This window comes from Oncorhynchus nerka, linkage group LG13, assembly GCF_034236695.1.
Source record: "Oncorhynchus nerka isolate Pitt River linkage group LG13, Oner_Uvic_2.0, whole genome shotgun sequence".
NCBI classification, from domain to species: Eukaryota; Metazoa; Chordata; class Actinopteri; order Salmoniformes; family Salmonidae; genus Oncorhynchus; species Oncorhynchus nerka.
In genome coordinates, this window is record NC_088408.1 from 73,073,546 (window position 1) to 73,095,296 (window position 21,751).

Genomic DNA, 21,751 nt, shown 5'->3' on the forward strand with positions numbered 1-21,751 from the left:
TTTTGCCTGTGCTTAGCTCTATTCCGCTTTTTAAAAAATAAAATAAAAACTTCTTAGTCCTTGCCGATGACAAGCATAGCCATAACATGATGCAGCCACCACTATGCTAGAAAATATGAAGAGTGGTACTCAGTGATCTGTTGGATTGCCCTAGGACATAACGTTCATTTATTTTGCAGTTTTACTTTTGTGCCTTATAGCAAAACATGTGTTTTGGGATATTTGAATTCTGTACAGGCTTCCTTCTTTTCACTCTATCATTTAGGTTAGTATTGTGGAGTAAATACAAGGTTGTTTATCCATCCTCAGTTTTCTCCTATCACAGACATTAATGTCTGTAACTGTTTTAAAGTCACCATTGGCCTCATAGTGAAATCTGAGTGGTTTCCTTCCTCTTCGGCAACTGAGTTAGGAAGGACGCCAGTATCTTTGTCGTGACTGGGTGTATTGATACACCACCCAGTGTATTGAATAACTTGAAGTTTTAGCCATCTACCAATAGATGCCCTTCTTTGCGAGGCATAGGAATACCTCCCTGTTTTTGTGGTTGAATCTGTGTTTGATATTCACTGCTTGACTGAGGGACCTTACAGATAATTGTATGTATGGAGTAGTCAATCAAAAATCATGTTTAACACTATTATTGCACACATAGTGAGTCCATGCAACTTATTATGTGACTTGTTAATCACATGTTTACCCTTAAACTTATTTAGACTTGCCATAACAAAGGGGTTGAATAATTATTGATTCAAGACATTTCAGCTTTACATTTTTTATTCATTTGTAAAAATGTGTAAAAACATAATTCCACATTGACATTATGGGGTATTGTGTGTAAGCTAGTGACACTATTTAAATTCAAGCTGTTAACACAACAAAATGTGGAAAAAGTCAAGGGGTGTGAATACTTTCTGAAGGCACTATATACAGTTGAAGTCAGAAGTTTACATACACCTTAGCCAAATACATTTAAATTCAGTTTTTCCCAATTCCTGACATTCAATCCTAGCAAAAATTCTCTGTCTTAGGTCAGTTAGGATCATCACTTAATTTTAAGAATGTGAAATGTCAGAATAATAGTAGAGAGAATGATTTATTTCAGCTTTTATTTCTTTCATCACATTCCCAGTGGGTCAGAAGTTTACATACACTCAATTAGTATTTGGTAGCATTGCCTTTAAATAGCTTAACTTGGATCAAACGTTTCGGGTAGCCTTCCACAAGATTCCCACAATAAGTTGGGTGAATTTTGGCCCATTCCTCCTGACAGAGCTGGTTTAACTGAGTCAGGTTTGTAGGCCTCCTTGCTCGCTTTTTCAGTTCTGACCACAAATATTCTATGGGATTGAGGTCAGGGATTTGTGATGGCGACTCCAATACCTTGACTTTGTTGTCCTTAAACCATGTTGCCACAACATTGGAAGTATGCTTGGGATCATTGTCAATTTGGAAGACCCACTTGCGTCCAAGCTTTAACTTCCTAACTGATGTCTTGAGATGTTGCTTCAATATATCCACATAGTTTCCTCATGATGCCATCTATTTTGTGAAGTGCACCAGTCCCTCCTGCAGCAAAGCACCGCCACAACATGATGCTTCCACCCCCGTGCTTCACGTTTGGGATGGTGTTCTTTGGCTTGCAAGCCTCCCCCTTTTTCCTCCAAACATAACAATGGTCATTATGGCCAAACAGTTCTATTTTTGTTTCATCAGACCAGAGGACATTTCCCCCAAAAGTACGAACTTTGTCCCCATGTGCAGTAGCAAACCGTAGTCTGACTTTTTTTATGGCGGTTTTGGAGCAGTAGCTTCTTCCTTGCTGAGCGGCCTTTCAGATTATGTCGATATAGGACTCGTTTTATTGTGGATATAGATACTTTTGGACCTGTTTCCTTCAGCATCTTCACAAGGTCCTTTGCTGTTGTTCTGGGATTGATTAAAACGTTTCGCACCAAAGTACGTTCATCTCTAGGAGACAAAACACGTCTCCTTCCTGATTTACCAAAATGAAATCCTGTGGAGCTGATTTGCTGGTGTTTTTACAGTCTTTTATGTCCAACAAGTAAAATAATGAAACTTGGGGGGCCAAATAAAATCACTTGGGGAAATGTATCAGCCTGCTTTTGAAGAGTAAGATGGTTATGTTCCATCCACAGACCGGATAGTGGACCAGGCCATGGCAACAGTGACAGTGCGAAGGATCAGGGGTGTCCCGGACCCACTGCTGACTGTGGATGAGAGTGCCCCCGAGTTCCCTGTGGTCAGCTACAGCTACTTTGTCAACTATGAGTTCCTCAGCCAACCACCCCCTGGCAACAAGGCATGATATCCCATTTTTCTGTTTAGTCATTCAACTTAATTGATTGTCATATTACAATCTAGTTATTGATTGGTCACAGCAGGCTGGCAGTGACACTGCATCCACATCTGATCCAATGACTCCAATGGCGGAGAAGATGGATGGGGGCATCGTTGGCATCTATCAGACACCAAAAGAGAACTCTGAGGAGGAAACAACCAACACTCCAATGCCAGACACCACAGCCAGGACAATGGAGAGTTTGGAAACTAACCATTGTTCCATTGATGGTAAATAACTTTCAGTGAAGTATTCATACTCCTTGACTTATTCCACATTTTACAGCCTGAATTCAAAATGAATTAAACAGATTTTTTTTCTCACCCATTTACACACAACAACCTATAATGACAAAGTGAAAAATATTTTTTGAAATCTTTGCAAATTTGTTGAAAATTAAATACAGAAATAATTAATTTACATAAGTATTCAAACCCTTTTGCTATGACACTCCAAATTGAGCTCGGGTGCATCCAATAGCCTTTGATCATCCTCTAGATGTCACTTCAACTTGATTAGAGTCCACCTGTAGCCAATTCAATTATTTGGACATGATTTATAAAGAAACACACCTGTCTATATAAGGTCCCACAGTTGACAGTGCCTGTCAGAGCAGAAACTATACCATGAAGTGCAAGGAACTGTCCAAAGAGCACCGAGATAGACTTGTGGTCAGTCATATCTGGAGAAGGGTATAAAACAATTTCTAGAGTGTTGAAAGTTTCCAAGAACACAGTGATCTCCATCATTAGGAAATTGAAAAAATATGAAACTACCCAGACTCTGCATAGAGCTTGCCTTCTGAACAAACTGAGCAAATTGGCAAGAAGGACCTTGGTAAGGGAGGTGACCAAGAACCCAATGACCATTCTAACAGAACTACAGAGTTCCTTGGCCGAGATAGGAGAACCTGCCAGAAGGAAATGTCTCTACAGCACTTCACCAATCTGGGCTTTATGGGAGAGTGGCTAGATGGAAGCCACTCCTGAGAAAAAGGCACATGACCGCACGCCTGGAATTTGCTAAAAGGCATGTGAAAGACTCTCAGATCTTAAGGCAAACGATTCTGTGGTCTGATGAGACAAAAATTGAACCTTTTGGCCTGAATGCAAAGCGCTATGTCTGGAGAGAACCAGGCACAGCTCATCACCCGACGAACACCATCCCTACAGTGAAGCAGGGTGGTGGCAGTATCATGCTATGGGGATGCTTTTCAGCAGCAGGGACTGGTAAGGATAGAAGAAACAACGAATGGAGCCAAATACAGGCAAAGTCTTGATGAGAACCTGCTTCATAGTGTAAACAAATTTAGACTGGGGCAAAGATTTATGTTCCAACAGGACAATGAGCCCAAGCATACAGCCAAAGCAATGCTGTAATTGCTACAGAATAAGAATGTGAAAGTCCTTGAGTGGCCCAGCCAAAACCCAGACGTGAATCCCATTGTAAATCTGTGAAAAGACTTGACGATTGTTGCGCCCTATCTAACGTCACAGAGCTTGAAAAAAATCTCAAAATCCAGATGTGCAAAGCTGATACATACCCAAGATGACTCAAAACTGTAATTGCCGCCAAAGGTGCTTCTACAAAGTATTGACTCAGGGGTATGTATATATGAGATATTTCTGTATTTCATTTTCAATAAATATGCAAAAAATTCTAAACATGTTTTCACTGTGTCATTATGGGGTATTGAGTGTGTGTATATGGGTGAAAGAAAAATCAAATGGATTAAATATATGTTCAGACTGTAACACAACAAAATGTGTCAAAGGGTATGAGTACTTTAACCACCACACAGAAGGCTTCCTGAGCAGAAGGCTTCCTATATTGCAGGTTCTCTTCAATAAATTAAGGTTGTGTGATCATGATTACTTTTGCCAAGTATCAGAGAACACTATGCAGAGTTGTTAAGGGCGAAGGAACATTAATTAAAGGGATATTGTCCAGAAATTTGAACTGAATCTTGTTTTCTTACCTTCAGAGGAGTTGTATTTCCTACAATTTTAATACAAGCTCTACAGAAAGCCCTGTGATGTGAAGATAGACTTCCAGTCATTGCGATAATGCTAGTTAGCATGGCTTGCTCAACTACCTTTAAACTGTACGCACAGACACACATCTACTATCCATGAGTTCATCTGACTCTGGGTAAGTAGAAAATTATTACCAAAATCTCACACTATCCCTAGATTAATATTACAGGGACGCAGGGCCGTGCATAGGATGCCTTTTCATTTGATTCCACTAGGTGATTCTTGAAACCTCCATCGCCTGACCTGAGCTTTTACTGATCTCATCCTCTGTCATCTATAAAATCACTCTCTGTCTTTAGTTAGTAACAACTATTTATCTCTCTCTCTCTCACTGCCCCCATTTTGCAGTGATAATGAACAGCACACATAAGCTGGCATGGGCAGAGTCCATGGACTATGACCACACAAGTGTGCATAGTGTTGGTGACCTGGGGTCCTTCAAGTCATTTGTCCTTCGTGGGCTCTGGTTGACTGTGGAGGAGGAGAAGGTACAGAACAAAATAGACACTCCACCCCATGCAAACAAAGAAAGCTCACATACTCCCACACCCACATACTGAGTCCTCTAGATGCATAGATTTATGTTCAGGTTGATGCATGGATGTCTTGTGTGGATTGAGTTATTGTTATCTGACTATTATTTGGCTTTTTTTAGGTCCTCTCATGGCCTGCCCCTTCAGGAGAACAGCCAATAACCAAATCTACAACAGAAAAGAAAGGAGGGAAAGAGGTGATGTTACACAATTTGTAATCTCTCATGGAAGTCACAAACTTTCGCCAGAATTTGACTTCTGGGTAAACGATTACACAATTTAACAGTCCTTATAGTCTGGTGATGGAACAGTTCTCAACCATGTCATTTTTTCAGAGAGGTTTATAATATCACTTAACAGCTGATAAACGTTTCCTTGTTAGGACACCGTATCACAGGCCATAACCTGTTTTTCAGCATAGTCATGTAGAAGGCTATTGCTTCCTCACATACTTTATGTAGCTGTTGCGTGTTTGTGGTTAACACAATGGGAGAGGGAAATTCAATTCCATGACACTCAAACTGGTCGAGTTACAGTACATCACATTTTTGAAATGGTTACAATCACTTACAAGCCACGGTAGTGTGAAAACATCTTTCAGATACACTATTAAAAAAGCATAACCATTAATCTGACGAGATCACGTCCAGTAAGTCCATTTTTTAAAATTGTTTTTATTTATATTTATTTCACCTTTATTTAACCAGGTAGGCTAGTTAAGAATAAGTTCTAATTTACAACTGCGACCTGGCCAAGATAAAGCAAAGCAGTGAAACACAAACAACAACACAGAGTTACACATGGAATAAACAAACATACAGTCAATAACACAATAGAGGAAAAAATGTCTATAAACAGTGTGTGCAAATGAGGTAAGATAAGGGAGGTAAGGCAATAAATAGGCCATAGTGGTGAAATAATTACAATTTAGCAATTAAACACTGAGTGATAGATGTGCAGAAGATGAATGTGCAAGTAGAGATACTGGGGTGCAAAGGAGCAAAGAAATAAATAACAGTATGGGGATGAGGTAGTTGGATAGGCTGTTTACAGATGGGATCTGTACAGGTGCAGTGATCTGTGAGATGCTCTGACAGTTGGTGCTTAAAGTTAGTGAGGGAGATATGGGTCTCCAGATTCAGTGATTTTTGCAATTTGTTTCAGTCATTGGCAGCAGAGAACTGGAAGGAAAGGCTTTGGGGGTGACCAGTGAAATATACCTGCTGGAGCGCGTGCTACGGGTGGGTGTTGCTATGGTGACCAGTGAGCTGAGATAAGGCAGGGCTTTACCTAGCAAAGTCTTATAGATGACCTGGAGCCAGTGGGTTTGGCGATGAATATGAAACGAGGGCCAGCCAACGAGAGCGTACAGGTCGCAGTGGTGGGTAGTATATGGGGCTTTGGTGACAAAACGGATGGCACTGTGATAGACTACATCCAGTTTGCTGACTAGAGTGTTGGAGGCTATTTTGTAAATGACATCGCCGAAGTCAAGGATTGGCGGGATAGTCAGTTTTACCAGGGTATGTTTGGCAGCATGAGTGAAGGATGGTTTGTTGTGAAATAGGAAGCCGGTTCTAGATTTAGTTTTGGATTGGAGATGCTTAATGTGAGTCTGGAAGGAGAGTTTACAGTCTAACCAGACACCTAGGTATTCGTAGTTGTCCACATATTCTAAGTCAGAACTGTCCAGAGTAGTGATGCTGGACGGGCGGGCAGGTGCGGGCAGCAATCGTTTGAAGAGCATGCATTTAGTTTTACTTGCATTTAAGAGTTGTATGGCATTGAAGCTCGTCTGGAGATTAGTTAACACAGTATCCAAAGAAGGGCCAGAAGTACAGTCGTATAAAAAGGTTTGGGCACCCCTGAAGATTTCCATTTATAAATAATTGGGTGTTTGGATCAGCAATTTCATTTTGATCTATCAAATTACTGATGGACACAGTAATATTTCAGTAGTGAAATGAGGTTCATTGGATTCATAGAAAATGTGCAATATGCATCAAATCAAAATTAGACAGGTGCATAAATTTGGGCACCCCAATAGAAGAATCACATCAATATTTAGTAGAGCCTCCTTTTACTAAAATAACAGCCTCTAGACTCAGTACTCAGCTTTTAGAAAATGAATGGCATGCCACTGTGATCATTTTCTGTGATGACAGAGTAAATTATTATGCAGCCTCAGAGGGGTACCCAAACTTTTTCATACGACTGTATACAGAATGGTGTTGTCTGCATAGAGGTGGATCAGAGAATCACCAACAGCAAGAGCAACATCATTGATGTATACAGAAAAAATAGTTGGCCCGAGAATTGAACCCTGTGGCACCCCCATAGAGACTGCCAGTGGTCCGGACAACAGGCCCTCCGATTTGACACACTGAACTCTGTCTGAGAAGTAGTTGGTGAACCAGGCGAGGCAGTCATTTGAGAAACCAAGGCTTTTGAGTCTGCCGATAAGAATGTGGTGATTGACAGAGTCTATGGCGGTTATGATATCGTTTAGGACCTTGAGGGTGGGTGAGGTGCACCCATGACCAGCTCGGAAACCAGATTGCATAGCGGAGAAGGTATGGTGGGATTCGAAATGGTCGGTGATCTGTTTGTTAACTTGACTTTCAAAGACCTTAGAAAGGCAGGATAGGATAGATATAGGTCTGTACCAGTTTGGGTCTAGAGTGTCTCCCCCTTTGAAGAGGGGGATGACTGCGGCAGCTTTACAATCTTTGGGGATCTCAGACGATACGAAAGAGAGGTTGAACATACTAGTAATAAGGGTTGCAACAATTTCGGCTGATAATTTTAGGAAGAGAGGGTCCAGATTGTCTAGCCCAGCTGATTTGTAGGGTCCAGATTTTGCAGCTCTTTCAGAACATCAGCTATCTGGATTTGGGTTAAGAAGAAATGGGGAGGCTTGGGCAAGTTGCTGTGGGAGTGTAGGGCTGTTGACCAGGGTAGGTGTAGCCAGGTGGAAAACATGGCCAGCCATAGAAAAATGCTTATTGAAATTCTCAATTATTGTGGATTTATCGGTGGTGACAGTGTTTCCTAGCCTCAATGCAGTGTGCAGCTGGGAGGAGGTGATCTTATTCTACATGGACTTTACAGTGTCCCAGAACTTTTTGGAGTTTGTGCTGCAGGTTGCAAATTTCTGTTTGCAAAAGCTAGCCTTTGCTTTCCTAACTGCCTGTGTATATTGGTTCCTAACTTCCCTGAAAAGTTGAATATCGCGGGGGCTATTTGATGCTAATGCCGTATACCACAGGATGTTTTTGTGCTGGTCAAGGGCAGTCAGGTCTAGAGTGAACCACGGGCTATATCTGTAATGGGCTATATCCGTTGTTACAAATATCTATATTTGTGACAACGTAATCTACCATTTCAGTCATCAGACGATTTATCTCTGCCTTTTTACAGTATGTAGTAAGCCAACACATGGAAACCTTTTATGAACGCATTTATGGTAACAGATACGACTAGCACAAAATAAGTATTATTTTGTCTGTTGGACAGTGTGCGCGATCACCAAGCAACACTTGTTCCAACCAAAAATCAAAAGACAAGAAGAAGAAGAAAGACTCAATAATGGACCTGGTCCAGGACACTCCCATCAGAAGAACCCTGGGCTCGATCCATGTGCCACTACAGGACCTGGTGTCTGGTGATCAGAGAGTTGATGCCCTGTGCAACCTTGGGGTGCTGCTCACAGAGCAAAGCACCAGGGCCATGCCACCCCGAGACAAGGTACTCTGTAGCTTGTGACTATCCTCTTTCTCTGCAAGCAAAGTACAACTATCAAAGTGAAAATATGTGCCTAAAGTTGACCACAGAGGCCCTTTGCTCTACATTATCTACAGTGCCTTGCCAAAGTATTCGGCCCCCTTGAACTTTGCGACCTTTTGCCACATTTCAGGCTTCAAACATAAAGATATAAAACTGTATTTTTTTGTGAAGAATCAACAACAAGTGGGACACAATCATGACGTGGAACGACATTTATTGGATATTTCAAACTTTTTTAACAAATCAAAAACTGAAAAATTGGGCGTGCAAAATTATTCAGCCCCCTTAAGTTAATACTTTGTAGCGCCACCTTTTGCTGCGATTACAGCTGTAAGTCGCTTGGGGTATGTCTCTATCAGTTTTGCACATCGAGAGACTTGAATTTTTTCCCATTCCTCCTTGCAAATAGCTCGAGCTCAGTGAGGTTGGATGGAGAGCATTTGTGAACAGCAGTTTTCAGTTCTTTCCACAGATTCTCGATTGGATTCAGGTCTGGACTTTGACTTGGCCATTCTAACACCTGGATATGTTTATTTTTGAACCATTCCATTGTAGATTTTGCTTTATGTTTTGGATCATTGTCTTGTTGGAAGACAAATCTCCGTCCCAGTCTCAGGTCTTTTGCAGAATCCATCAGGTTTTCTTCCAGAATGGTCCTGTATTTGGCTCCATCCATCTTCCCATCAATTTGAACCATCTTCCCTGTCCCTGCTGAAGAAAAGCAGGCCCAAACAATGATGCTGCCACCACCATGTTTGACAGTGGGGATGGTGTGTTGAGGGTGATGGCTGTGTTGATTTTACGCCAAACATAACGTTTTGCATTGTTGCCAAAAAGTTGAATTTTGGTTTCATCTGACCAGAGCACCTTCTTCCACATGTTTGGTGTGTCTCCCAGGTGGCTTGTGGCAAACTTTAAACGACACTTTTTATGGATATCTATCTTTAAGAAATGGCTTTCTTCTTGCCACTCTTCCATAAAGGTCAGATTTGTGCAATATACGACTGATTGTTGTCCTATGGACAGAGTCTCCCACCTCAGCTGTAGATCTCTGCAGTTCATCCAGAGTGATCATGGGCCTCTTGGCTGCATCTCTGATCAGTCTTCTCCTTGTATGAGCTGAAAGTTTAGAGGGACGGCCAGGTCTTGGTAGATTTGCAGTGGTCTGATACTCCTTCCATTTCAATATTATCGCTTGCACAGTGCTCCTTGGGATGTTTAAAGCTTGGGAAATCTTTTTGTATCCAAATCCGGCTTTAAACTTCTTCACAACAGTATCTCGGACCTGCCTGGTGTGTTCCTTGTTCTTCATGATGCTCTCTGCGCTTTTAACGGACCTCTGAGACTATCACAGTGCAGGTGCACGGAGACTTGATTACACACAGGTGGATTGTATTTATCATCATTAGTCATTTAGGTCAACATTGGATCATTCAGAGATCCTCACTGAACTTCTGGAGAGAGTTTGCTGCACTGAAAGTAAAGGGGCTGAATAATTTTGCACGCCCAATTTTTCAGTTTTCGATTTGTTAAAAAAGTTTGAAATATCCAATAAATGTTGTTCCACTTCATGATTGTGTCCCACTTGTTGTTGATTCTTCACAAAAAAATACAGTTTTATATCTTTATGTTTGAAGCCTGAAATGTGGCAAAAGGTCGCAAAGTTCAAGGGGTCGAATACTTTGGCAAGGCACTGTAGATTAAAGTATTGGGGAAATTCCACAGTACTGGAATTATGCTGAGACTTATTTTTCACTGTAAACAAAAAAACAGAACAAAGACTACTTTGAACAATTTACACAGTAAATAAATTAAACATGTAGGTGTACTGGAAAAACTGTGCAGATGCAAAGTATGGTAACAGAATTACGGTACAATCTCCTTCAGTTTTATTCTGTTACCAAACATTGTATCTGCAGAGTTCTTCCTGTAAATGTATTTTTGTTACATTTTCTGTGGAAATTATTAAAAGTAAACCTTGTACACAGAATTCTATGGTTTGTTAAATGTTGAAATCAATGGTTTTGATTTGGTATACATTTTAAAGTGAAAAATCTGAGTCTGTGTTAAAAAGAAACATAACCATGGAATGAACCATGAAATTGCCCATTGTCATTTGTAAATTATCTATAACAGATCTTGACAGAAATAAACAATTGTGGTCAAGGCAAATAAAGAGTCATGAATCTCTTCTAGTCAATAGAGATAGGCCTATACAGTGCATTCGGAAAGTATTCAGACCCCTTCGCCGTTTCCACATTTTGTTACGTTACAGCAATATTCTAAAATGGATTAAATGTTTTTTTCCCCCTACACTCAATACCCCAGAATGACAAAGCAAAAACAGGTTTTTAGAAAGTTGTGCAAATGTATAAAGAACAGAAATACCTTATTTACATAAGTATTTAGACCCTTTGCTATGAGACACGAACTTGAGCTCAGGTGCATCCTGTTTCCATTGATCATCCTTGAGATGTTTCTTCAACTTGGAGTCCACCTGTGGTAAATTCAATTGATTGGACATGATTTGGAAAGGCACACACCTGTTTATATAAGGTCCCACAGTTGGCAGTGCATGTTAGAGCAAAAACCAAGCCATGAGGTCAAAGGAACTGTCCAAAGAGCGTCGAGATAGGCTTGTGGTCTTATATCTGGAGAAGGGTATAACACAATTTCTAGAGTGTTGAAAGTTTCCAAGAACACAGTGGTCTCTATCATTAGGAAATTGAAAAAATATGGAACTACGCAGACTCTGCCTAGAGCTGGCCTTCCGACCAAACTGAGCACAGTTTGGTCGCAACTGAGGGTTGACATGCACAGTCAACTCACAGTTGACAGTGCATGTCAGAGCAAAAACCAAACCATGAGGTCGAAGGAATTGTCCGTAGAGTTCTGAGACAGGATTGTGTCGAGGCACAGATCTGGGGAAGGGTACCAAAAAATGTCTGCAGCATTGAAGGTCACCAAGATCACAGTGGCCTACATCATTCTTAAATGGAAGAGGTTTGGAACCAACAAGACTCTCCCTAGAGCTGGCCGCCCGGCCAAACTGAGCAATCGGGGGAGAGGGGCCTTGGTCAAGGAGGTGACCAAGAACTGATGCTCACTCTGACAGAACTCCCGAGTTCCTCTGTGGAGATGGGAGAACCTTCCAGAAGGACAACCATCTCTGCAGCACTCCACCAATCAGGCCTTTATGGTAGAATGGCCAGACCGAAGCCACTCCTCAGTAAAAGGCACACGATAGCCAGCTTGGACTTTGCCAAAAGGCAGCCAAAGGACTCTTAGACCATGATAAACCCGATTCTCTGGTCTGATGAAGCCAAGATTGAACTCTTTAGCCTGAATGCCAAGCGTCACGTCTGGAGGAAACCAGGCACCGCTCATCACCTAGCTAAAACCATCCCTACGGTGAAGCGTGGTGGTAGCATCATGCTGTGGGGATGTTTTTCAGCGGCAGGTACCGGGAGACTAGTCAGGATTGAGGGAAAGATGAATGGAGCAATGTACAGAGAGATCCTTGATGAAAACCTGCTCCAGAGCACAGGTTCACCTTCCAACAGTGTTGTACCCTAAGCACACTGCCAAGACAACGCAGGAGTGGCTTTGGGACAAATCTCAATGTCCTTGAGTGGCCCAGCGGGAGCCCGGTCTTGAACCCGATTGAACATCTCTGGAGAGACCTGAAAATAGCTGTGCAGCAATGCTCCCCATCCAACCTGACAGAACTTGAGAGGATCTGCAAAGAAGAATGGGAAAAACTCCCCAAATATAGGTGCCAAGCTTGTAGCTTCATACCCAAGAAGACTCAAAGTTGTAATCGCTGCCAAAGGTGCTTCAACAAAGTACTGAGTAAAGGTTCTGAATACTTATGTAAATGTCATATTTCAGTAAAAATGTTATACATTTGCAAACATTTCTAAACACCTGTTTTTACTTTGTCATTACGGGGTATTTTGTGTAGATTGATGAAGAAAAAATCCTCTTAAATCCATTTTAGAATAAGGATGTAGCGTAACAAAATGTGGAAAAGTCAAGGTCTGAATACTTTCCGAATGCACTGTGCATGTCTGACATGCTTTGTAATTTTCTGCAGGACCCAAGTAAGAAAGCCAAACATGACAAGAAGAAGGAGGACAAGAAAACAGTGCAAAAGTCAAGTGCTGACAGTGCAGGGGGGCAGAAGAATGTTGCACCACCCTCTAAAAGTGAGCAAAAATACATAGCAACTGTGTAGGCGTTGATCTGTTCTTAGGCCAGTTTTACCTGGATGAAAAATAGGATCCCTTAGCCTTGCTAGTTTCTAGAGAAGAAAATATTTGTGCAAGGGACACAGTGTACGGGAAAAAATGTACAATTCCATGTAAAATGGTAGCAAATAAGTTGTTCATAAGATTAAATATTTTCATTCATACTTATAGGTAAGGGAAAAGGATGGAAGGAAAGCCAGGCAGATTTCCGCATGGACGACAACTCTGCTCCCAGTCCAAACCAGTTCGAGTCAATGACTGTGGAGTTCACTGTGCATCTGGATAAATGGCATTCAGCCTCAGAAGCTCATCACCTGGCTCACCCATGATGAGCCATCAGCCTAGCTATTTGTATGAAGAAAAACAAAAAGTTGTCATGACAAATTTGGGGATTAAAACCAATTACGAACTCAAATTGGTCAAGTTTATGATAATACAATGCACCCTTTTTGTCCCTCATGTTCCTAGTAGCTATATCAAAATATTGGGAAATTCAATTTTCAAAAGTTCATGGATCTAATAGCAGCAACTGGACATAGTCTACAAAAGTCACAAGGAATGAAGAATATCCAAATGACAAAGCGCAAGGCACGCCCTTCAAGGTTATAGGATCAATCGGTGACAATACATGTAATGCAACTTCTCTTCAGGACAGCGAGGTAACTTGAATTTAGTAACAATAGTCGAGTCAATTCGCAACGATTCTCTAGACGAATAGCATAACTTCTTAAAAACGCGGATATGGTAGTATTTGTAAAGAATTATAACTGGATCAAGCAAATTATAAACGGAGTATTTCAGCAACAGGTGCTCAAACATTGATTGTGCATCCTTCCCGCTAAGGATTGTATGGTGGTAAATGTCGAACAGCACTTCAGTTCTCCCTGAAACTCACTTCCTAAGTAGGCTACAACTATTTTGATGGTATCTTCGTCTTTGTTTTTAATATCAAGTAAGTGAATTAGTGTTGTATTGAAACTCTTTTTTTTAATGGAATAATAAGAACAAAAATGTTTGAATAAGCGCATAAAAAATGAAAACAAACCAAATATCTTGGGCTTGATAGGATAAATTATCAATTAATTAGTTAATCAATCACGCATTATATTGTATTTCTTTGTTTTATAATAAGTAAATACAGTCTAGTATAAAGTAACTAGTGTAACTAGTATATAATTGACAAATACTTTTTTACACCTGAGTGCTGGAACATTATTGAGGTTTTTCAGTTTCTGTTTATAAAACACACAAACCATCTTGCTCTTAAAAGAAAATCAGAATTAAACTAAACTTAAATTGTAACTAAATCAAGTGAGTTTTGGACCCTGTTTCTTTTTTATAGGCCTGTGGGAATCACAGGAGGTTGGTGGCACCTTAATTGGGAGGACGGGCTTGTGCTAATGGCTGGAATAGAATAGCTGGAATGGTTTCAAATACCATTCCATTTACTCCATTCCAGATATTATTATGAGCAGTCCTCCCCTCTGCAGCCTCCACTGGTGGGAATTGCATGTTTGGCTTCATTCAAGCACCCTGTTATTGCCTTACGAAATAAGCAACACAATCTCACATTCAATTCGTGCAAATATGTACAAAAGGTAATTCAGCAGATTTCGTGCATTTTTGTGTGAAAATACACACATTTTTTGTGCGACTTAATTCGTAGGAAAATAGCTTTTTGGGGAGCAAACTTTCAAGCAATATTTTTATAGTTATTAGAGCAATGCATTTTGGTAAATGTTCTTTTACGCAGCCTTTGTATGTGTCCCACATAAAACGTGTTAACAACCCAATATTGTTCATCAACCAGGTTTTATTAATGCCAATGCTGTTTTCTATGCTTGTTTTTGCTTAATACTTGTATAATGGTGCTAAGCCGCACAAAATCTGCTGAATTTTTTTTTGTAGATATTTGCATGAATTGAGTGTGAGATTGTGTTGCAACAGGATAGAATAGGGCTGACATATGCAGCTCTTAACAAATGCAGTCTCAGCTAAAGCGGGAACATTGCCTTTAAATTTAAATTACGATGTAAAGCTGAACTTCTGTGATGCGGATTGAATAGAGCCTCTAATTTACATGTCTAGACAGCCACTTGTTAAGCATAGCCTAGGTCTAATGTTGCGTTCATAACCAAGTGGGAATTTCTTCTATCATCTAACCTCTCTCACACTTTGACCTCTGACATCACCCACTAAGGAAATTACCTTGATAACAGCATTTTTGGCAGTTAAATTAAAAAACAAAACATTATTTATAAAAAAATATTTAAGAATATGGCTTTTGAACACTATGATTTGTTTACAAGCATAATAGCTGTAATTGTAGTTTATGGTTGACACAGCTTGTGGACAATTAGCATCCAACTGGTATTTCCAACATCACAACTGGTAATTACCACCTTTCCACTTGATTATGGATGTAGCATTACATATTCCACAAACATGGTTTATTATTCTGTGGTGGAGAAAGCCCCATAAGTAGACTGGGCACCAGTCTGTTTGTATCAACATGCCACTCCTTGTCATGGCAAACAGCTGACATGATAGCACAAACATACTGTATCTGGGACCAGGCTACCGCAGAGACACAATTATGTGTGACCTGCATACTTTTGGTATGAGACAATATAAGTTTGCCGCTTGTAGTCTATTGTAGGCCTACTACATATACCAGTAGATACAGTACATACTGAATGACCGCAGTAATTCCGCAGTAATACCAAACTTTGCATCTGCACTGTTCTTCAAGAAAAGGTGTTTTTGTAAAGTTCTCAGTGGAAATTGTTATAAGTAGTCCCTGTGCATAGAGTTGTATGGTTTGCTTAACTTTGCAATCATTTGTTTGACTTACATTTTAAAGTGAAATGTTTTAGTCTTAGTGTCACTCTGTTACAGTGGAATTGCCCATAGGCTACCAGTGCTAATTCTGTCTCCTTGTTGCTAAAACGTATTGTGCTTGCAATTCTTTTCAGAACCATGAGGATCCTCTTCAGAAACCCACGCCTCAGTAGATGGTCCATTGTCATTGGGACTGCGTTGGTGTCATTGATTGGTGTCATCTTTATGACGATGGACGTCAATGTCTCACTAACATATAGGGGAGAGCTCAGAGTGTGGCGTAAGAACCACACAGGTTGGCATTGGAACACCTCTGCCTCCACCACACCACCGCTGTCACAGCCTACTGTGGATGTTTTCAAGTGCTCCCTCAATGACAGCATGCAGAATATTCCGTCCTCTGTCCCACCTCCCCACCGTAACTTCCTCATGTATAAACACTGCAGGACATTCCCCCGCCTGCTGTCTCCAACACCCTGTGAGAATGACCTTTTTCTCCTGCTGGCCATTAAGTCCACAGCCATCCAGGTGGATCGCAGGATTGCGCTCCGGAGCACTTGGGGGAAGAGGGGATATGTTCAGGGTAAAAGGGTGAAACTGTTGTTCTTAGTAGGTAAGTCGTTAGACAGAATACAGGGATTCCTGCTGCAGCAGCTACTGGAGTGGGAGAGCAGGCAGTTTGGGGACATCCTGCAATGGGATTTTGAGGACAGTTTTTTCAACCTGACCCTGAAGGAGGTCCACTTCCTGAACTGGTTCACCTTGGAGTGCCAGTGGGCCCACTTTGTGTTCAAAGGGGACGATGACGTTTTTGTTCACACAAGCAATCTGGTTGAATATGTTAAAGGCCACAAGCCCTCTGAGCAACTCTTCGCTGGTGACATAATTTCAAGAGCCTATCCAATCCGGCACAACCAATGGAAGTACTTCATACCAGAGGAGATGTACCCCAACAAGCCATATCCTCCATACGCTGGCGGTGGGGGCTACCTGATGTCACGTCAGACTGTGCTGAGCCTGGGAGTGACAGTGTCCAGCACTGACCTCTTCCCCATTGATGATGTCTTTGTGGGCATGTGCCTGCAGAAGATTAATGTGACACTGACACACCACTCTGGCTTCAGAACCTTTGGGTTCCATCAGGTGGTGTCACATTTCAACCCCTGCATTTACAGGGAGATCATGCTGGTGCACAAACTGAATCCCACCGAGATGTGGACCATGTGGTCTCTACTGCAGGACACAAAGCTGAAGTGCTTTAGATTAAGGATATGAGGCATCAGGTGTTGTGTGTATCTTGCTGTACTTGTCTGTCTCACTACTGTAAAAGAAGCATTCCTTTCATAGAGAAATTATCCTTATAAATGGTCAAAAATAGCTTCCTTTCCTTCATCGATATTTCTATTTGAAGTATTCTGACATATTGGCTTTACTGTGTATTCAGTTCAGCAAAGATGGTGTACGAGCCCTACGGAGATTTTATACTTTTTACAAGGAAGTTTGTAGAATGTTTCTTGGGTTCTAGGAAGGTCGAACAGAAACTTTAAAAACAGGTCTAGTGGGTTACAGAGGTACTGATGGGTAACAAACTTAACAGGTCTAGTGTGCTGTGGGGGGAGGGGAGCTGTGGTGTACAATTATTATAAACAATCAATTGGTTGAGGGAGCAGTGATGAACTTGTCTACTATAGCTGAAATCTGTGGATTGTAAATGTATATTTAAATGTGATGTCATAATGCTTTCTGAAACATGTGGTCATTTCCAGGGTTTTGTCAGTTTCTATTCAGATGAACTTTGTTGCATATTGCATTGCATTATAATTGAATTACGCAATGTTCTTGTAAAGGCCATTTAAAAAAAGAACCAAGGATTTTAAGATAGGAGATAAATAGAGTGTGTGTAGTTCTTTAGGTTTGTTTAGCAGTTTCAACCTTGACCACGATCCCACTGTCCTATGAGCCCGAGGTCAGGTGTTTTTTTTTACTGAAAGTCAACCAGTGTTGGGTTTCACTCTTCCAACACTTCCAGTCAGCAGGAGCCAGCTGCATACCTTTCCACCACACAACTATCACACCGACAAATTGACAAGGCAACCTTTTTAAAATGGTGTCCAATCGTAAAAAAGAACTATAGCCTCTCAACTTTGCACTCTGAAGAGACATGTAAATTTCTGCACCTCACCACTTCCTTGTGGGTGGCACCTGTTTTTCAGCAGTCATGCAAAATATGATAGAATGTACTGTATGTGGTTGAAAAGGTGGCTGTTGTCTGTTTGTATACTGAACAAAAATCTAAACACAACATGTAACAATTTAATTGATTTTACTGAGTTACAGTTCATATAAGGAAATAAGTCAATTTAAGTAAATTCATTAGGCCCTAATCTATGGATTTCACATGACTGGGAATACAGATATGAATCTGTTGGTCACATATACCTTTAAAAAAAAGGTAGGGGTGTGGATCAGAAAACCAGTCAGTATCTGGTGTGACCATTTGCCTCATGCAGCCTTTCATATCTCCTTTGCATAGAGTTTATCAGGCTTTAGATTGTGGCCTGTGGAATATTGTTCCACTCCTCTTCAATGGCTGTGTAAAGTTGGTGGATATTAGCGGGAACTGGAACACTCTGTTGTACACATCGAGACAGAGCATCCCAAACATGCTCAATGGGTGACATGTCTGGTGAGTATGCAGGCCATGGAAGAACTGGGACATTTTTCAGCTACCAGGAATTGTGTACAGATCTTTGCAACATGTGGCCGTGCATTATCATGCTCGCCCACACAACGCCATACATGTGGTCTGCGGTTGTGAGGCCGGTTAGACATACTGCCAAATTCTCTAAAACAATGTTGGAGGTGGAATTTTTATTCTTTAACTTATTTAGGCTTGCCATAAGAAAAGGTTTGAATCCTTATTGACTAAAGACATTTCAGATTTTCATTTTTTATTAATTTGTAAACATTTCTGAAAACATAATTCCACTTTGACATGAGGTATTGTGTGTAGATCAGTGACACAAAATCGAAATGTTATCAATTTTAAATTCAGGCTTGTTACACAAGTGGAAAACAAGTATTTCCAATGTCACAACTGGTAATTACCACCATTCTAATTGGTTATGAATGCAGAATTACATTCTCCACAAACATGGTGTATTATTCTGTGGTGGAGAAAGCCCCAGAGGTAGACTGGGCACCAGTCTGTTTGTGCCATCATGCCACCCCTTGTCATGCCAAACAGCTGACATGATAGCACAAACATATCTGGCACTAGGCTACCCCAGCGGCACAATTATGTGTGACCTGCTTACTTTTGGTATAAGACAAAATAAGTTTGCCGCTTGAAGCCTATTGTAGGCCTATTTCATATACGAGCAATTTCACAGTAAAAGAGTGACATTGACTCAAATCAAATGTTATTTACCACATGCTATAATCTGATGATGTGTAGTTTTAGTCAGAATTAGAACAAGGACATTTTGTTCCTTTTTAGTACGTAAGCAGGGTGCAAGTGCGAAACAAATGATAAGAGGACCTATCAACAGACAAGCTGGACTACTGTGTTCCTTACAGGACATTCTGTCTCCACCCGTGGAGGGGAGAAACTGTTGGGCTCACAGAAAATTATGAAATGAGTTGCAGATTAAAGAAACAATGTATCTGTGTAGTGGAAAAACACAGAATGTCTGAGGAAGGCATAGCTTAAGATTTTAACTTGTATGCATGTGCGAAGGATACCTACTGTTTGTGTGTATGTATGTGCGTAGGATATCTACTGTTTGTGTGGAAGTATGTGCCCAGCTATAAAATTTATAATTCTCGTGAATAAACTGTACTATCTTTTTGCATAAACTGACTAATTATTATTAAACCCATGGTCTTACAGATCTCGGGGATTGGTCAGAGCTATTAATTGTCAGTTATTATCATTGGGATTGAAAATTCTCGTGACAGCGTCCTTCCTATATCAGTTGCTCGAGAGGAAGTAAACCGCTCAGGGATTTCACCATGCGGTCATTGGTGACTTTGAAACAGTTACAGAGTGATAGGAGAAAACTGAGGATGGATCAACAACATTGTAGTTACTCCACAATACTAACATAAATGAAAGAGTGAAAAGAAGGAAGCCTGTACAGCAACAATGCACAAGGAAGTAACACTGCAAATAATGTGGCAAAGGAATTAACTTTCTGTCCTGAATACAAAGTGTTGTGTTTGGGGCTAATCCAATCCAACACATTACTGAGTACCACTCTCCATATTTTCAAGCATAGTGGTACAGTAGCTGCATCATGTTAGGGATGTAAATACTTACAGTACCAGTCAAAGGTTTGGACACACCTACTCATTCAAGGGGTTTTCTTTATTTTTTATGAGCAATGTACATTAGACTGGTGGAAATCTGTCCTTTGGTCCGATGATTCGAAATTTTTGGTTCCAACCACTGTGTCTTTGTGGGATGCAGTGTAGGTGAACGGATGATCTCCGCATGTGTGGATCCCACCGTGATGCATGGAGGAGGTGGTGTGGGGGTGCTTTGCTGGTGACAATGTCTGTGATTTATTTAGAATTCAAGGCACACGTAACCAGCATGGCTACCACAGCATTCTGCAGTGATACTTGTGCTTATTGGGACTATCGTTTGTTTTTCAACAGGACAATGACCCAACATACCTCCAGGCTGTGTAAGGGGTATTTGACCAAGGAGAGTGATGGAGTGCTGCATCAGATGACCTAGCCTCCACAATCACCCGACCTCAACCCAATTGAGATGGTTTGGGATGAGTTGGACCTCAGAGTGAAGGAAAAGCAGCCAACAAGTGCCCAGCATATGTGGGAACTCCTTCAAGACTGTTGGAAAAGCATTCCAGGTGAAGGCGGTTGAGAGAATGCCAAGTGTGTGCAAAGCTGTCATCAAGGCAAGGGTGGTTACTTTGAAGAATCTCAAATATAACATATATTTTGATTTAACACTTTTTTGGTTACTACAAGATTCCATGTATTATTTCATAGTTTTGATGCCTTCATTATTATTCTACAATGTAGAAAATTGTAAAAATAAAGAAAAACCCTTGAATGTGTGTTTAAACCTTTGACTGGTACTGTATATAGTGTGTATATATAGTATTGTGAGTGTGCAGTCAGTGCAAGATAGGGTCAATGCAGATAGTCACGGTAAAATTGAATTAACTAATTAGAAGACTCCGAATTTTTGGTTTAAGATACATAAATTAACAAAAATCAATGATTGCAAAGTTAAACAAACCATACAATTTCAACAAACTTCACAAAAACACATCTACTTGAAGAACAGTGCAGATCCAAAGTTTGGTAACAGAATGACAGCACATTCTGTTACCAAACGTTTTTGTAAAATTCTCAGTAGAAATTGTTAAAAGTACAGTAGTCCTTGTGCATAGAGTTGTATGGTTTGTGCTGAGCCTGGTAGTGACAGTGTCCAGCACTGACCTCTTCCCCATTGATGATGTCTTTGTGGGCATGTGCCTGCAGAAGATTAATGTCACGCTGACACACCACTCTGGCTTCAGGACCTTTGGGTTCCGTCAGGTGGTCACACTTCAACCCCTGCATTTACAGGGAGATCATGTTTACATGCTGCTGTGTGTTTTGTTGCTAACTTTACTTTGCTACCTGAGAACTTTACGGTTTTTACTTTTTAATTACCGTTTATATATATTTTTTTTCCCTCACGCAATTTTAATTTTTTTCAATCAACATTTTCGCTCCGGACGCTTTATCTGGACTTGGTTCGTCAGGACCTCCCCCAGCCGAAGCTAAGAAGTAACATTAACATGATGCCTTCTTTTTTCAGTCGCTGTACCCATAATATACAGGAGAACGATCGCCCTACGGCGAGGATAGCTGTGCTGCAAGCCCAGCTTCAGGTGCAATCGTTAGGCAAGGGTCATTTCAGTG

At 40.8% G+C, this 21,751-nt stretch overlaps 2 protein-coding genes across 3 annotated transcripts in view; both read left to right on the forward strand.

Annotated features, from left to right (window-relative positions):
• Positions 1-13,296, forward strand: part of LOC115140678 (leucine-rich repeat-containing protein 43) — a 59,594-nt gene extending 46,298 nt beyond the window's left edge. Inside the window, exons 6-12 of the mRNA XM_065026999.1 lie at positions 2,160-2,323; positions 2,373-2,592; positions 4,747-4,886; positions 5,054-5,128; positions 8,448-8,678; positions 12,814-12,925; positions 13,139-13,296. Of these exons, the coding sequence (XP_064883071.1) occupies positions 2,160-2,323; positions 2,373-2,592; positions 4,747-4,886; positions 5,054-5,128; positions 8,448-8,678; positions 12,814-12,925; positions 13,139-13,296 (1,100 nt within the window). The remainder of the gene's footprint in view (positions 1-2,159; positions 2,324-2,372; positions 2,593-4,746; positions 4,887-5,053; positions 5,129-8,447; positions 8,679-12,813; positions 12,926-13,138) is intronic.
• A 252-nt stretch (positions 13,297-13,548) lies between these two features.
• On the forward strand, positions 13,549-20,857 carry LOC115140068 (N-acetyllactosaminide beta-1,3-N-acetylglucosaminyltransferase 4). 2 transcript variants are annotated; one of them, XM_065026651.1, is made up of 2 exons: positions 13,549-13,626; positions 15,943-20,857. In XM_065026651.1, the coding sequence occupies exons 1-2, from the start codon at positions 13,601-13,603 to the stop codon at positions 17,081-17,083; spliced, it is 1,167 nt and encodes a 388-aa protein (XP_064882723.1). In that variant the 5' UTR covers positions 13,549-13,600; the 3' UTR covers positions 17,084-20,857. The 2 variants fall into 2 exon arrangements, with proteins under 2 accessions (XP_064882723.1, XP_064882724.1); XM_065026652.1 differs by lacking the exon at positions 13,549-13,626 and adding an exon at positions 13,834-13,919.
• Positions 20,858-21,751: the final 894 nt, after the last annotated feature.

Excerpts from the sequence above, each read along its gene's own strand:
- LOC115140068 (XM_065026651.1), top strand. The coding sequence starts at position 13,601 with ATGCAACTTCTCTTCAGGACAGCGAG. Across the intron at positions 13,627-15,942 it reads CTTCTCTTCAGGACAGCGAG|AACCATGAGGATCCTCTTCA; the intron begins GTAACTTGAATT and ends AATTCTTTTCAG.